This window comes from Elgaria multicarinata, chromosome 9, assembly GCF_023053635.1.
Source record: "Elgaria multicarinata webbii isolate HBS135686 ecotype San Diego chromosome 9, rElgMul1.1.pri, whole genome shotgun sequence".
NCBI classification, from domain to species: Eukaryota; Metazoa; Chordata; class Lepidosauria; order Squamata; family Anguidae; genus Elgaria; species Elgaria multicarinata.
Genome location: NC_086179.1, coordinates 81472834 through 81490221, shown reverse-complemented (window position 1 = coordinate 81490221; position 17388 = coordinate 81472834). Strand labels below are relative to the sequence as shown.

Below are 17388 nucleotides of genomic sequence, written 5' to 3'. Positions count from 1 at the left end.
TCCAGCCTCTTCCAATTCCACCTTCACACTGTTTCTCCTCCTTTGAGGCACATGTGGTGAGACTCTTCGCTCCGCTGCGACTGCGGGTTGCAGTTCTCTACCGCCCCCCTGGCTCATCCTCTAAATTTCTCTCTGATCTGGACTCATGGCTGTCCTTTCTCCTCTCTGACAACTCTCCTACTCTGATCTTGGGTGACTTCAATATCCATGTGGATGACCCTCACGATGCTGCAGCTCTACGATTTCGCTCCTTATCTTCCTCTTACGATCTCAAGCTCTGCTCTGAAGCACCCACACATTCCCTTGGACACTGTCTGGATCTTGTCCTCACCCGGAACTGCTCTGTCCTGGACTTTTCTATTGTTGACTTTCCTCTGTCAGATCATCATCTAGTCTCTTTCAATATTTCTCACAATCCCCCTCCTTCACGTCCTGCTTCACGCCCTTGTCGTGACCTGCATTCTATCAACTATGAGGCTTTCTCTCAGTCTCTAGCCTCCTCTCTTCCTTCTGTCTTCACAGCCGTCTCCTTGGACTCAGCCGTCTCCTCCTTTAACTCCACATTGTCTTCAACTCTTGATAATCTTGCTCCATCTACAACTCGGATAATTCGCCCCTCTCAACCCCAACCGTGGCTCACCTCTTTCCTCCGCTACCTTCGCTCTTGCTCCCGGGCAGCCGAACGCCTGTGGCGTAAGACCAGGGACTTGGCGGACTTTGTCCACTACAAATTTGTTCTCTCCTCCTTCTCTTCTGCCATTTCACTGGCCAAACAGCAGCACTTCTCAACGCTGATCCAGTCAAATGCTAGACACCCTCAGCGGCTCTTCAAGTCCTTCAATTCTCTCCTGAAACCTAATCCACCATCTCTCCCCGCCTCTCTGTCTGCCAATGACTTTGCCTCTTTCTTCAATGCTAAAATCCAAACTATTCGCTCCGATCTGGCCAGCTCTGCTCCGCTCCCAGCTCCTGTGCCTCACCTGTCAGTTCCTCCTGCAACTCTCTCGGCGTTCCCCTCAGTCTCAGCTGATGAACTGTCTAAAATACTGCGCTCGTCGAAGCCTTCCACTTGTTCCCGTGATCCAATTCCCTCTCGCGTCTTTATTAATCTTATCCCCGCTATCCTCCCGTCCTTGCTTCACATCATTAATTCTTCCCTGTCCTCTGGCTCATTTCCCTCTGCTTTTAAACATGCTACTGTCTCTCCCATTCTCAAAAAACCCACTCTTGATCGACTTTCTCTGTCTAACTACCGACCTGTCTCTCTGTTGCCCCTTGTCTCAAAGATTCTGGAACGTGTGGTCTACTCTCGCTGTCTTGACTTTCTCTCTAGTAACTCTGCTCTGGATCCCTTTCAATCTGGATTCCGTCCTCTGCATTCCACTGAAACAGCCCTTACCAAGATCACCAATGATCTTCTCACTGCCAAGTCTAAGGGCCATTATTCCGTCCTTATTCTCCTTGATCTAACTGCAGCCTTTGACACGGTTGATCACGATCTTCTCTTAGATTCCCTCCATGACCTTGGACTCTGTGGCTCTGTCTATAACTGGTTCGCTTCCTATCTAGAGGGTCGCTCTTTCAGCGTGTCGGCTAACGGCAGCTCGTCCTCCTCCTTTCCCCTTTCAGTAGGGGTTCCGCAAGGCTCGGTGCTTGGCCCGCTGCTGTTTTCTCTATACATGCTGCCCTTGGGTAAACTTATTCAATCTCATGGCCTCCAATATCACCTGTATGCCGATGACACACAACTATACCTCTCATCTCCGGAACTTTCTCCTGATGTTCACGATCGTATCTCGGCATGTCTTTCAGATATCTCAGCTTGGCTGCTTCATCGTCGCTTGAAGCTTAACATGGCAAAAACTGAACTGCTTGTTTTCCCTCCTAAACCTTCTCCTCACCTCTCATTCTCTCTTACTGTCAACGATGTCACGCTTACTCCGGTCAAGGAAACTCGTAGCCTTGGCTTTATATTTGATTCCTCGCTCTCCTTTATTCCTCATATCGAGGCAGTAGCTAAATCTTGTCGTTTCTTCCTGTATAATATTGCCAGGATTCGACCATTTTTGTCTGTCTCTTCTGCCAAGACTCTCGTTCACGCACTGGTTATCTCTCGGTTGGACTACTGCAACCTCCTCCTCTCTGGCCTCCCCTCATCTCACATCAGTCCGCTGGTCTCTGTCCACCACTCTGCCGCTAAGATCATCTTCCTGGCCCGCCGCTCTGACCATGTCACTCCGCTTCTGAAATCTCTTCATTGGCTCCCAATTCATTCCAGAATCCAATATAAACTTCTCCTGTTGACCTTCAAAGCTCTTCACGGTCTAGCTCCTGCCTATCTCTCCTCTCTCATCTCACACTATTGCCCCGCTCGTGCTCTTCGCTCCTCTGATGCCATGCTTCTTGCCTGCCCAAGGGTCTCTACTTCCCTTGCTCGGCTTCGTCCATTTTCCTCTGCTGCCCCTCATGCCTGGAATGCTCTTCCAGAACACCTGAGAACTACCAACTCAATCACAGCTTTTAAAACACAGCTAAAAACTTTTCTTTTCCCTATAGCTTTTAAACTTTGAGTTTGTTCTGACTCTATACTGTTAGCTTCACCCTTCCCGGTGCCTGTTTACACTTCCCTGTGCCTGTTTGCATTCTCCTTCCCTTCTTATTGTTTACTACAACTTTATTAGATTGTAAGCCTATGCGGCAGGGTCTTGCTATTTACTGTGTTATCTGTACAGCACCATGTACATCGATGGTGCTATATAAATAAATAATAATAATAATAATAATAATCCTCACAACAACCCTGTGAGGTAGGTTGGGCTGAGAGTCTGTGACTGGCCCAAAGTCACCCAGTGCGTTTCCATAGCCAAGTGGGGACTAGAACACGGATCTCTTGACTCCCAGTCCAACACTCTAGCCACTACACCACATTGACTCTGTTCAAAAAACACCTTAAACTATGTCTTTAACCACAGTGATTAAGCCAGAAAGCTGGGCTGTATTCAGAAGACACCTTAACCCACAGCTTTAACCATGGTGAATAAAGCAAAAAGCCTTATTCACTGTGGTTAAAGCCATGGTTTAAGGTGTCTTCTGAACACGGCCCAGCTTTCTGGCTTAACCACCATGGTTAAAGCCCTGGTTTAAGGTGTCTTCTGAATGAGCCCACTGGCTCTTATTGTTTTTTTCTCCACACACTTATTGTTCTTTTCTCCCACTCCAACCACCATTCTATGCTTTACATGGAAGCGGAGGGGCTGTGGGCTCTGGAAATCTACCCTGAAGTCCAGCCCTAGCTATATCCCTAAACAGGGGTAGCCTTGTTGCTTTAAAAGAAACACACACACACACACAATGGCTCAAATTATTGCCATGTGAGCAATACTGAAGACATAAACAACACTTTCATAGCATAGCAAATATGAACCTATCTGTGGAAACATTTTCAAATTAATTTTTAACTTGGCTACCCAGAAACAGTATCACTAATCAAGTTTATTCATACAGACCTCTAATTGCATTCTCTGGTAATGGGACTTAACTTGCTCCAAGCTCTCCTGAGCTATTTTTAATTGCATCTCCATCTTTTTAAAGTTTCTGAAGTCTCGTTCTCTTTCTCTTTGCATCCGACTCAAAGTATCATGCAGTTTTTGCTTCGCCACAGTACAGTTCCGGAAACCCATTTCTAAAATACTCCTGGATAAGCGCAGAGAAGCATTTTGTAAGAGAGGAAAGAAAAGGAAGCCTGGACAGGTATAGCCAAAAATGATCACTTCATTCATGTTGATTTTAATGTTGTGATTTATTTTGTTATTTTATCGTATAGTATTTTAAACCCTTGTGAGCTGCCTTAAGTATAACTTGATACATAAGTGTGGGATATAAATTAAAGAAATAAATAAAATTTATTTGATTGTAAGCCTGAGGGCAGGGACTGTGTTCTTTGCTGATTGATTGTAAGCCGCTCTGGGAGCTTTTTTTGGCTGAGGAGCGGGGTTAATGATAAATAAATAAAAACTAATAATAATTATATAAATTAAAAATAAGTAATATAGAGGGGGGGAAGCAATAACGGGCAGCAAATAAAACATGATGATGAAAGATTGACTATCAACTTCAAGGACAGGTATTCAACTGTTCTAGTGTTTCCTGTTTCATAGAGGGATCTGTATCAGTCCGTTGCAACAAAAACAAAAAAGAGTCCTATGGTACTGAGACTAAAGGCACAGTGCTATGGATGTTTAGACAGAAACAGTCCTACAATTCCCAGCATTTCCCAGCCAGCCGCAAAGAGCTCTTGAGGAGCTTCTGAAGAATTTCCAGGTTTCCCAGAACAGTTTGAAACCCATTACAGCAATAAGGTGGAACAACTGCACTGGCTCCCTATTGGTTTCTGGCTGTCACTTTGAAAGCCCTATACTCGGAATGGAGAACCTCCAGTCTACAGGGCAATTATCTCACCAGGCCAGCCCACCAGGCCCAGAGGGCCTCAGACAAGGCCCCTCAAAAGGGAGTGGGAGAATGACTGAGTGCTCGGTATCCAGCTGGCACATTGAGGAGATGGCTGAATCCCAAGGTCAGGCCGGACTCAACTAGCTCCTGGAAGCACCAGCCAAGTGTCCTCTGCTTGTCCTTTGTAATTCTCTGTTGTCAGGCTCCTGGCCAACCCAAGCCCTTCCAAAGAGGATTTGATTTCCTCAGCCATCCTGCTCCCAAAGAAAGCAAGTGCCAATCTGAGGAATTCCGTTGCAGGGATGCCTTGCCTGAGTGCCAAAGAACTCTTTCGACCGCATCTCGGGTTCCTAACTCTCTTCACTCATGCTACAGCTCTCTGGAGCACCAATGACGACGGATAAGGTGGAGCACTCAAGAGTTGTCATCAGAGCACCTGGCTGGCCCCAAAAGACCCCTTTGCATGCACTTTATTGAGGAAAACCAGCTGTAGCCAACGAAGAAGCAGACCCAACTGCAATGGGGAATCAAGGACAGCAAGTATATCAGTCCTCAGTCTTCTCCCAGATGTTTGCTTTGTCAATAAGTTCTCATTGAGCTACTTTGGTCCAGTGCACATGTGTTAGATCAGGGTTCAGCCATCTTCTGGATGCACCAGCTGAGTATGCTTTGCTCATCGTTCAACCCTCCCCAAGTGGAGAAGGTGAAGGACAAGTGAAGCCAGCTCCCTGACTGACGCATCATCTGGAAAGCTCCAGCTGGTGTTTTAGCCAGGAACCTGATAACATCATGGGCTTCCCCTGATGTTACAGGCAGGTTCCCATCATCTGACCCACAGAGCAGATCCAGGAGAATTTTTAAATTTTGTATACTTTTAATGTTTACTGTTTTTAGCTTTTGTGGACTGCCCAGAGAGCTTTGGCTGTGGGGCGGTATATAAATGTAATAAAATAAATAAAACAATAAATAAATCTGTCCCCCAGACCCAATATGGTTCCAAGCCTCTGCCCTATATGGTTTTAAGAGCCACCTTTGCCCATGATCTTAATGGACATTAAGAGCATCTCACAAGGCCCTCCTATCTGTTCTAAACCAATATTTGTTTGTAATAAGGCAAGAACTCTTTCCGTTGTCCCACCCAGAATTTGGAACTCCCTGCCTATGGAGGTCCGTCTTGCCCCCTCACCATTGGTTATGCAGCCTATGGCTGATGGGAATTGTAGGTCAAAACATCTGGAGGGCTGCAAGTTGCCCACCCCTGATCTAGACTGCATAATACTCCTTCCCTAATGGAGGCCCATATGGCTATCTTGCTGCAATGTTTTTCAACAAGCAGCTAAAATTTGGCTTCTTAAGAAAGCCTGATTATTTTTAAATATTATATTGTAAGCCACCTTGAGGGCATTCTACTGGAAAAGCAGGATATAAATGTTTTAATAGTCAATAAATACATGCAACTCATGCACGCAAATCCTACCTTTCTGCTATGGCACTTCCTTCATTCTCTTTGTTCATCTCATGCATCTTTGTAAACGTGTTGAATTCTCGTTCTTTACTCTCCAGCAAAGCCTTTTTTCCATCCACCTCCTTCATTACATCTTCCTTCTCTTGCACTATCTCACAATTTTTAGCCTCTGTTTTTTTAGCGGTGTCAATCATTTCTTGCACTTCTTCCTGCAGTGCCACTTTCTTTTTCTCTACTTCGCTATGAACGGCAGCAGATTTTGACATTAATAAAAAAGAAGGAGCTCTTTGATCGCATCCTGTATGCTTGCATTGCCTTCCGTACCCTAAGAAAACTCAACTGACAATGAAGAATTAGAGCCAACTTTTCATTCAAAACCATGAAGAGAAAGCCATGAAAGGCCCAGAGTGCATTTTCCACCCCACACGGTTTTCTGCCTGACTCAGTGCCACAGCAAGATGGCGACTCATTTGTGGGCTAATATATTTGAGAATCAAATGGGAAAGAATCCATATTCTACCTCAGTGTTGATGAAGATCTATGTTTTTTTAATATAACTGATTATTTGTTCACTAGAAAAATGAGCACCAAGTATGGGGGCCGAGGACAGGGAAAGGTAAAACATGCTTTAGATAATAATCAATAAAAGGACACAGGTCCTTGCTCACAGAACACAGACAAAGGTTAGTATGATCAATAATACGTCTACATTCCACATGAATAGATAATTTGTGTAGAACATTTGGATAGAAAATAATTTGGGTAGAAAAACCCTACAGCCACTGAAGTGTTTGGGAGATTCAACCCTTACTGCAAAGGAGACAGAATTTCAGCGTGTAAAATCCACACTTTGGGACAGTGTAAAAATAGTGTTGCAAGTTGGCTGGCTCACTCACTGTGAATAAGTGGCGAGGCTTGCGGCAAAAGAATTTGTTTTGTTTCTTAAGGACTGTGAATGTTCTCTGAACGGGAAAGTCAGGGGTGGAGCAGAGGTCAGTGTCTGGTGGGCAAGCATGTGAGAAACAGCAGCTTTGGTGTGGGAAAAGACAAGAGAGTTTATAGATGGAATTAGCCAAAACCGGGGGTGCAGACTTGGGGGCTGTCCACATAGTCCTGTGGTGGATATTCTGCCTGTAGTAGACATGGCTGTTTGCCTTGAGAAATATAGGAAATATTACAAAGATGCCTTAAGTCAAACTAGCACTTTCTCATCCCAAAAAACAAAGAAAAACAAAGGCAGGTAGTGCTGCCTCTGGAATCTCTCCCCAGCTTGGGGAAGTGGAGAATGCATAGCAATATGATTAGCCTTAAATATGTTGCATACTGGGAAGAACTTTGGATCAGAGGAGAATGACCTTTGCTTCTCTATACAAATTACAGTGCTTTACTGAGAGTGCAGAACATCCAGTCATGAGGAAAGTTTCCTCCCCAGGTTTCCAATGTTCTCCGTTGGATAACAGAATGACGTAGCCTTTTTGGCATGGGTTTAAATGTGCTCTCTGCTACATTACAGCATCACCATAGATATTAACATTGACCCTCATGAGAAAAGAAGACTTGGATATAGTACTTAACAGTATATGTTTACATGGCAGAATCAAGCTATACGGGGCCTAGACATCTTTTGTCAGCCTCAAGAGCTGGGGTCAACAGCGTACTAGCCCTAATGGCTTTAAAGAACAGCTGGACAACCTAATGGTAGTAAGTGACAAAGATAAATCAAAAGTAATTCTAATTATGTTCCTGAAAGAGTAGGATTTCCAAGTCTTTCTTGCAGCTTTAAAAAGTACAATTTGATGTTGTGCATCTGACTGATAGATTCAACTGTAGTAAGAGCATCGGGAAAAGCAGGCTATTCCTTCACAAAAGCTAAAAAATTGCCTTTGCTTGGTAACAGGAACCAGATGCCTGTGGGGAACATTCATAATAATGCGTTACGTTATGAGTGTGATGGAGGGTAATGTGTCCACCTGTTTTGTTACCTCAGAAAGAGGAACGTCACCCTTCCTATGATAAGTGTCTGCACTTGGCCTGTATCTCCTGGCTTTCACAACAATACTACCACAATTCTAAAACTAGACAAACCAATCCTAAGGATGGAGAGAATCTACCACTGTGTAACCACGCTGTCAGGAACCATGAAGTTATGCTAGTGGTGCAAGGATGTCACACCAGCAGATAGACCAGTACAAAAACTTAGGATCATTCAAGTACTGCATTCAAGCACATGGCAACTGGATTAACTTGAATTGTGCACTGGGCTGCTAAGAATATGCATCACATTTGGCAAATGAAGAGCAATAAAACACATACTGCATTCTGCGGTTTAATTTCTCCATATCCTTTCCGAGCTGAATAGGAATGGCTTGGAGACGGACTAGCTCATCCTAGGGATAAAAATGTAACTGTTAGTCCACATGGATCTACGTTTTATGAAATGCTACAGAATTAACACTGAAGATGTGTTACTGCAGTGACTGAAGGAGACGTGTTCGGTTAGAGTGTATAGAAAACACCTACTTTTCTTGTAACTCTTTCTGGTTTCTCTATACACACATATAAAAGTGAGCAGCGAAACATAATATGGGGAATAGCCCTTTAAACAGGCTCACATGAGTACAGAATTATGTATTTAGCCTTCTGTTACTTTTATTTCTTCTTGCTTTCGAAGTATGTCCTCGAGTTCTTTCTGATCCCTAGCGAGATGCTTGTGCCTTGATGATAGATCTTCCTTCAGCATTCTAATTTCTTGCCTCCTGTGAGTTGTTTCTTTACGGAGCTCTTCGCAACTTTCTCTCAGGGCTTTAATTTTCTTCTCTGCTTCCTTAAAAAAAGAAGTTCAGTTACCCCATGCTTGTATTGACTGAAAGGTATTCTTCTGACTAGATCAGCATTCAAATATGGTTATTCTGGCATGCATGTTAAATGAGTTATTTTATGGACATACATGTTTGAGCTCCAATTCTACTGCCCAGTTTAGTTCTGTAGTATATTACCAGTTCTTACAATCTGAATATTTGTTTTGTAGCAATCCCTCCTCAGTGACACCCATAAATGGGAAGGAATGAAATGGACGGGACCGGAAGGCAAGAGGTATGAAGGAGGTTGAGAAGCATATGGAGCAGGACTCTTGCGAGCCAAAACTTAGGAAATGCAATAATAAAGAAGACTGTGGCTGCTGCTGTTGTAAGTATCCCATTTTATTTTATTTTTGGCACTATAGATCTAGAACTCTACACAAATGATTGCTTAAGTAGATTACTGTCACTATCAGCTGTATTTACCATACCATCACTAATTAAACACTGGGGAAAACAGATGCAAATGAAGAGAAGCAATGCAAGCTAGTGTGGGGCTGTTTCACATGTCACTTTTTCCATCAAGGAGATTTTCAGTGCAATCCTAAGCATGTCCATTCAGAGATAAGTCACATTAAGGTTAATGGAGTTAAGTATATGATTACAGCCTTAATGGTCTTCTGCAAAGTGAAGCGAAACTCTGCAAACTCTGTTTTCAACATGCTGCAAGAATGATGCATTTGCATTTTATATCTGTATTTTTATAGATATACATCCATGAACATCTTACTTACTGAAGCTTTGGGGATTCTGTGATACTCCTTTTCAAGAATATTCTTATCTTCTAATAAACTAAAGAAAAATAATTCGCATAAAAGAAAATTCAGGTCATGATGTCAGTAAGGTGATTAAGGGTACAACCATATCATGATAGTTGGCAGCATCTGAAGTCGGTCCAAATCCAAATCTTGATTTGGTAATCCAAAATTTCATGCTTCCCATTGATTATCATTGAAAACAAAAAAATGGCTATGACCTTTTTTCTCTTTGTCAGAATTGGATGAAATTTGCAGGCAGATGAGGGGACTATGACTGGCACATTTCAGAAAAATAGATGTGGGGGAAATTTGTGCTACAAACCTTCATATTTTTATTTTTATTTTTTTAAAAAGAGAGAACTCCCAACACCATTTTTATTTTTTGGCAAAATTGGATGAAATTTGCAGGGATGGTTGCCCTTTCTGAGAAGATCAAGCATGCAAGGTTTCAGATGAACAGGTCCAGCAACCTTTGTGGAAAAGCACCATTTACAGTGCAGGGTTTTCCAAAAAAGGATGCAATTACCCCCCTATGTTTTTTGTGAGCAATTGTTATAAAAAAAAAACCAGATACTGCATAGAGTTTTTCCATGAAGCTTGCAACATTTCAGAAGAATACATGCAGGGGCTACTGAGTTATAATAAATGAAAAATAGACTTTTTGCTTTCTGTTCAATTGGCACCAAAGTCACAAAAAGTGTGATAGGGCAGGGGTGTAGGATGGATGTGAAGGATACAGTGGCAGAGACAAAAGGACTTGCACATCTGGCATTTTCCAAGCAAGTATCCAGTGCTACACCCTTTCAGGTCCCACAGACCACATGAAACCCTTTTGAACATTCCTCCTAGGAATTAGCAAAGATCACAGAACATTGGATCAGTTCTATGATATATTACTTCAACATCCCGCCTCCAAAGCACTGGGATTGGAGACCCTTGTTAAAACTATTCACTATGATTAGAGTTGCCAATCTACCTGTTCAACTTGTACTGTGTTTCAAATTCTCTATCTTGAACTGCGTTATATTCATTAAAGTATCTCAGATATTGCTGTCTCAGCTTGGACAGCTCTGAAGTGGATCCCTCTGGGAACTCTTCAGCTTTTTCTAATTCCTGTTGCTGCTGCTCTATTTCGACAGTGAAACGTTTGGCATTCTGTAACAGTTGAATCTCCGATTCCTGTAAACTGGAGTAAAACAAATCATCTTGGGAACCACACATAGATATGTGAAACATGCACACACAACCTCACACTCTCTAATGAGGAATTTATTGAGAAAATTGTATGTTTATAGCACCATAAATATATCACGCAACATAAGCAATTCCTGCCCTGATTGGCTTAAAATCAAAATATTGATAATATGGGAAGACAATAAATAGAGAGAAAAGGAGACTAATTTACCCCCTTTCTCTTCAACTGGACAAAAAAGGGAATCAAATCTCCAGATAAATGTTTGCTTTGTACTTTCGACTGTGTGTACATTTGATGAGATAGCACTTCTATGCTTAGAATGTTCAAGAGTTAATGAATCCATACATGGAAGAAGCAGGAGAATGTTGAATATCTTTCTGTCTTTTAGAACATTGGAATACTTGGCCTTAGTGCCAATAGTGTGATAAGAAATAAATATTCTACCAACATAGAGCAATTAAGTAAATATACAAAAGGCATTTTTTGGTGAAAATTTGATTGTCACAGTTTAAAAGCTGGGTACAACCACATTATCAATCTCCCCCTACATTCTCAGAAGTCCTAAGATATAGAAATGTTGAATTGTGAATGGTTCCAGAAATATAAAATATATAAATACTCTCTTCAAAGTTTATACAAATCTAATATAACCTGTTTCCCATTAAAAAACCCTATTAATTTATGTCCATTTATTTTGCCACATTGTTCTCCTATCTTTTAATCAGAACAATTATTCTCAACAAGTTTGAAAGAAATCTTTTACTGACATACATGTATTTAGCACAAATATTAAATCAGTTTTTAAGTAATCCTCCAAAATAATTATTCACATTACATATAAAGGCCAAACAGCCTACCTTACTAGAGTTTCATGTAGAATGGTATACTTTTCTTTCAGTTCAGCCACTCTGGTTCCAGGAATATTTCCAGCATAAAACAACTACAAAATAGAAAGAGAGACTATTGTGAGTTAGTTATATCTTTATGCTTTGTGAGAATTTTGGTAATGTTTTAGCAAATTTGGCAGCCTTTCACTATATTGCAATACCCATATATATCACAGGCTTGAGATAACTTATTTCAAAAATTGTAGTATAAAGGTAAAATATCAAAGAAAGTTCTCAATATTTTGAAAATTGAGCAAATCCCATCTTTATTTTAAACGGGAATTCGCAAAATCAAGGCCACATGTGCAATCTTTATAAATACAAGGTAACAACTTAATCATTGCTTAAAAGAATCCAGCTGCCATTTCCAAATACACATTTTCAATTTTATGGCAGTTCTATTACAGCTGTACGAACTTGGGAGAGAACCTGCTCTCACATTTGTGGAACTTCTTTTTACTTTATCTGTTAAGTAGTGACATAAAGCTCACCAACAGCCTGTTCTACATGCCATAAAACAATATGGTTTACCAACCTCCTCTTGTGCTAGTCAGTCACTTGGAGGAAAAGAGTATGAGTGTTAGGCTGCAACCTTAAGCACTCATATGACAGTAAGCCCGTTCCCATCGGACACAATGTGACTTACTTATGAGTAAACATGTATTGGATTGCATTGCACATAGATTAAAGAACAGCTTTTACTACTTCAATCAGGGATTAGAATTAGGTACAAAGATCCTCAGAAAGATGGGTACTTATTAAGGTTAACTACAAGTGGAATGGGGAATTCCATGACTGGCTCTCCAAATTTCTTTTCGTAAATCTTTAGCTGCAATTCAGTTCACAACAAGGTACAGGAGGGGGGAGGGTGCTGATTCCCTAAGACAAATCACCAATTTGGAGCTGGTACTAGCCCCTAACAGGAAAACAAAGAGTCACAATATGAATGCCTGTATTTACTGGTGCATGGAGGAATTATTATTCCCCCACTCCAATGTTAAAGCTCTAAGCAGCCCCACCTGACAGCTGCTTCTAGCAAAAGAAAAAAAAAAGACGTTCAGCGATCTAGTCACAGTCTCCTGTGTCATTTGTAGTTTGGCCCTCAGATGGTTGGTGAACAAATAGGGAAATACGCATACATGGCAACCCTTGCATCTGAACATTGGAACAACTGCGAGAATTGATAGGATATGAAAAGGAACGTCTAAAAAGGTATCTATTGTTTCCGACATAAAACCGCACAGCACTGATTAAATAGTCCAGGGCTCGCTTCTGCTTTGGGGCTGGGGGTGGGAGGGCTGGGGAGGCTGCAATCAGCTCCCCGCTCACAGCACCAACCAGCCTGCTGCCCCTTGGGTCCACTGAGGACACGGCTGCAACTGCCTCCCACCCCATGACAAGCAAGATTACCCAGTGGCAGAAGCAGTGGCCTATTACAGGCCAGTGGCCAGGAAGCCCACCCACTCACAAACACTAACGGGCCACTGTCACTCTGAGGAAAGCCTGTAGGAAGGCAGGCCAGGCCAAAGTATCAGTCTGCATGAGCCCCGGCAAATGTCCCAGCATGCCGAGTGGAGGTCTGGGCTTGAAACAATCGCAGGGAATTTAAAATGGGCACTAGATTCATTTCTCATCACATTTTAAATATTTAACGAATGAAAAATAGGGACACCCTCTTGCACCCCCACAACTGCCCCAGTCCTGCAAATGTCCCTTTTCTTTCTTTCAACAGTCAGCCAGTTTTTTTTTCTCAACTCATTCCCTGTCCCCCCACCTTCTTCCTGCCTCCATTTAGGGGTGGCCCTGTCCTGAAGCAGGGTAAAGCAATATACTTCAGGCAGCACCATGAGTTTAAGGGGGCATAGATGACGGCAGGAACTGGGGTCTGAATGGTGCAACTAGACTTTCTAATCTTTTGATCTTAGCAGAGGGTTGAAAGAAGCACCATTTGGGCTTCATTTCAGCCAGAAAAATGTCTTCAGCCAGCATCATCCCCCCACCCCACCCCACCGGCCCCAGTCTCAGTGGACTAGGAGAAGCAAAGACAACTAGATAACAATAAACAATCTAATTTTCATTTAGTGTTGAGGTTTGGGGATGAAAATTCATGGCGGGGAAGGGCAACATTTGTATTTAAAAATACATTTCATGCCCGTTTCTTTCCTTGCTTCAGTGAGAAATCAACAATCTTAGGTTTAAAATCATCACAAGGTAAAGGAAGTAAAGAATACAGAGGTTTATATGTTTCCATAGCTCTATTATTATGCCTAGTCCCAGGATTTCAGTATACACATTTACATGGGAATAAGCTCCAGTGAGCAAATAGGACTTCATTATGAATACCATGCACATGATTACATGGTCACTTATCACAGGTATGTGAAGATGTTCCTTCAAAATTGGGACAACTAGAGTGTGGTGTTTCTATCAAAACAGGGATGTGAAAAATGTGACTGTCAAGGCTGAATTAAGAAAACTGGAGGGTGAACATTTTTGTTGGACCTGGACTTAGTTTCACTAAGGGTTGGATCCAGACTTAATCATGCTTAGACACTCATAGGAATATAAGAAGTGCCCTGATGCTGGATCAGACCAAGGGTCCATCTAGTCCAGCACTCTGTTCAAAAAGTGCCCAAACAGCCATCAGCCAGGGATGAACAAGCAAGACATGGTACAACAGTACCCCACCCACCCATGTTCCCCAAAAACTGGTTCACACAGGCTCTATGCATTACTACGTCTGGATCCAATCCTTAAATCCCATTGATTTCAGTGGAAACTAAACCATGACTAACTTGTCCCAATGTTTTCATTTGACCTAAATGCAATCTGCATGCAACACTTTATACAGACAAAAGTGCAGAACCAAAAGGCACTCCAGATATGACTCTAGAAAATTATATATGAAAATGAAACAGTCAATTTAATTCCGTGTTAAGTTATGACATGTATGAACTTCAAAACCTCTATTGCACCTAATGTGCTAAGGTATGTATTGATTCAGTAATAGTTTTATGTCTAAACTTTTCAATAATGAAAATGAAAGAACCATGAATCAAAGGGTTCATCACAAATTTTTGTCGTAAATTGTTAATAATTTCTAACATTCTGTTCTTAGGGCACAATCATGGCTTTGGAGCCCTGGCTCCGAGCTAGAAAACCGAAATATTCTGTGTCCCCCAGATGCTATCTAGAGGACATAGGATTGCTACCTCCATAAATATTGCATGGCTCAGCAAAGGACTTTTTAGAACCATCGAGAAGATTTAGAAAACTAAACAAATAATGAACTAAGAAATAAAACAGAAATATTTCCCATAAAACCATATGTATCCAAATCTTCCAGCTCATAGGGAAACAATTCAATGCACTCTCTTCTGTACAGTTCAGGTCCAAATTTAATTTTAATGTTTTCTTTTTATAACTGAATTGGCAATAAATCTAGGGATCTAAGATGGAGATCTGCTTCCGCCCTTCCTTAAGGAATTGTATCTAAGGAAACTTGAAGTATGGAGGTCCTTAACCAAAGACTGCAGGAAGTAAGTAGACAACTCCCATTTCTAGAAAGTCATGAAGAGGCCTTAACTTTTCAACTGTCAAAAGATTAAGAGACAGTTTCCTCTTCGTGAACAACATATGCTATAATAAAATTCCAGGACAAAGCACTATTTTGAGAAGGAACAGTTGATCTGAGGCAAAGTGATTTCTAAAACAAAAGTAACAGAAGTTCTGGAGGAGGGTGCAAAATGTTCTCCAAAAAAATGACTAAATGAAAATTCTGGTTTCCCTTTTCTAGGAACAGGCATGGGGGGTGCAGAGACAGCTATAGTACAAAATTTTCACAAGGGAGAATTATGATCTTTCTGAAATATTGCTTCATATGGGAAAGTGAACAGTCTCCACAATTACGAAAATATAGTAGAAAGAAGTCATAAGAAGAGCTATGCTGGATCAGACTAAAGGCCTATCTAGTATAATCATCATCATCATCATCATTGAGGTGGAGTACAACACAAATGCAAACACCATAAAATACATATAACTAATTAAAACATTTAAAACTAGGATTCTATTCGCAAGGTGGACAACCAGATGCCTATAGGAAGTCCACAAGAGGACATGAATACAATAGCACTCTCCCACTTGTATTCTCCAGCAACTGATATTCAGAAGTATCATGACTAGTAGCGATATATATAGCCATCATGAGTAGGTGGCCACGGACAGCCTTAACCTCCATGAACCCCTTTTAAAGTCATCCAAGTTGGTGGCCATCAGTACATCTCATGCTAGCAAATTCCATAGTATGTACTGTATGAAATATTCCCTTTTATTAGTCCTGAATTCTCCAAAAGCTGGGATGGACAATTCTGGGAGGTCTTGGAGCCATTTTTGTCTCCGGACTGTCTTCTGCAGGTCACAGTCTGCCAGATGACTTCCTCATGTATGAAGCCATGGCTTGTTTTTAAAGTACAAAAGCAGGGGGGAGGAAATAAAAATCACTCTCAGACCACTTCCTCTATTGTAGTAAATAACTCCCTGCCCCCACTGAAAACTCATTTCTTCACCTCATTTCTTCACCCCAAAGTCCACTTTGCAGGACACAGATTCCTCCCCAGAGTTACTATGGGTGGCCACAGTAACAGTAATTTAGTACTAAGGACATACTATCCCCCACTCCTATGCTGCCCAAGATGCAGAGATGATATAGATATTTAAAATGAAATCGAGGAAGCAACCAAAGGAGGTAGTTGTACTAATTGATGGATTATTTCAATGATCCTCACAAAGACTGAATAAATGTGTTCCAGTAACAACAAAGGCATTCCTAGGTAGCCCAAATGACTGTGCCCTAGAGCAGTTAATCATGTAATCGACTAGAGGGGTGGTGACCCTGAACTTAATTCTGTGGATCCAAGGACCTGATGCAATATGTAAGTGACAAGCAAAGTGATCTTGGAGTCATGGTGGATAGTTCAAAAAAATACTAACCATGTTCAGCATCAGTGAATAAAAAGTCAAATTCTATTTTGGTGATCATTAGGAAAGGAAACAAAAATAAAACTGCTGATATCATAATGCAATTCTATGGTTCAATCACACAATTTTAAGTACAGTTCTGGTCGCTTTTATCTCAAATAGTGTATTTTAGACCTGGAAAAGATGGAGTAAAGGGCAACCTAAATGAACAGTGCATTAGAACAACTACCCCACCATGAAAGGTTACAACATTTGTGGTTCTTTCATCTATAGTGTGGAGAAAGGGGAATACCTTCTCTCTCTCTCTCTCTCTCTCATAATACTTGAACCCAAACAGCCAGGAGGATGTATTTCTTCACACAGTGCATGGTCATGGAATTTGCTTCCACAAAAATAGGTGATGGTCATTATTTATTTATTTTATTTATTTATTTTATTACATTTATATACCGCCCCCTAGCCGAAGCTCTCTGGGCGGTTTACAACAATTAAAAATAGTAAACATTAAAAGTATACAAAATTTTTTAAAAACATAAAAACAGTATAAAAACAACAACAGTATCCATTTAAAAACAACAATTCTGGGGTCCATTAAAAACAAACTTAACATTGTTAAATGCTGTTAAAATGCCTGGGGGAAGAGAAAGGTCTTGACCTGGCGCCGAAAAGATAACAACGTTGGCGCCAGGCGAGCCTTATCGGGAAGATCATTCCATAGTCGGGGGGCAACCACTGAGAAGGCCCTCTCTCTCCCTTGTTGCCATCCTCTGAGCTTCACAGAAGATAAGGCTATTAA

The 17388-nt window shown here is 41.4% G+C and overlaps 1 protein-coding gene across 1 annotated transcript in view; it reads right to left on the bottom strand.

The window, feature by feature from the left end:
• The window catches only part of CCDC146 (coiled-coil domain containing 146), a 74880-nt gene that overhangs the window by 25929 nt on the left and 31563 nt on the right, over positions 1 to 17388 (bottom strand). Inside the window, exons 3-9 of the mRNA XM_063134200.1 lie at positions 11583 to 11665; positions 10507 to 10716; positions 9507 to 9564; positions 8562 to 8738; positions 8228 to 8301; positions 5927 to 6154; positions 3507 to 3693 (exon numbers count right to left, since the gene is read on the bottom strand). Of these exons, the coding sequence (XP_062990270.1) occupies positions 3507 to 3693; positions 5927 to 6154; positions 8228 to 8301; positions 8562 to 8738; positions 9507 to 9564; positions 10507 to 10716; positions 11583 to 11665 (1017 nt within the window). The remainder of the gene's footprint in view (positions 1 to 3506; positions 3694 to 5926; positions 6155 to 8227; positions 8302 to 8561; positions 8739 to 9506; positions 9565 to 10506; positions 10717 to 11582; positions 11666 to 17388) is intronic.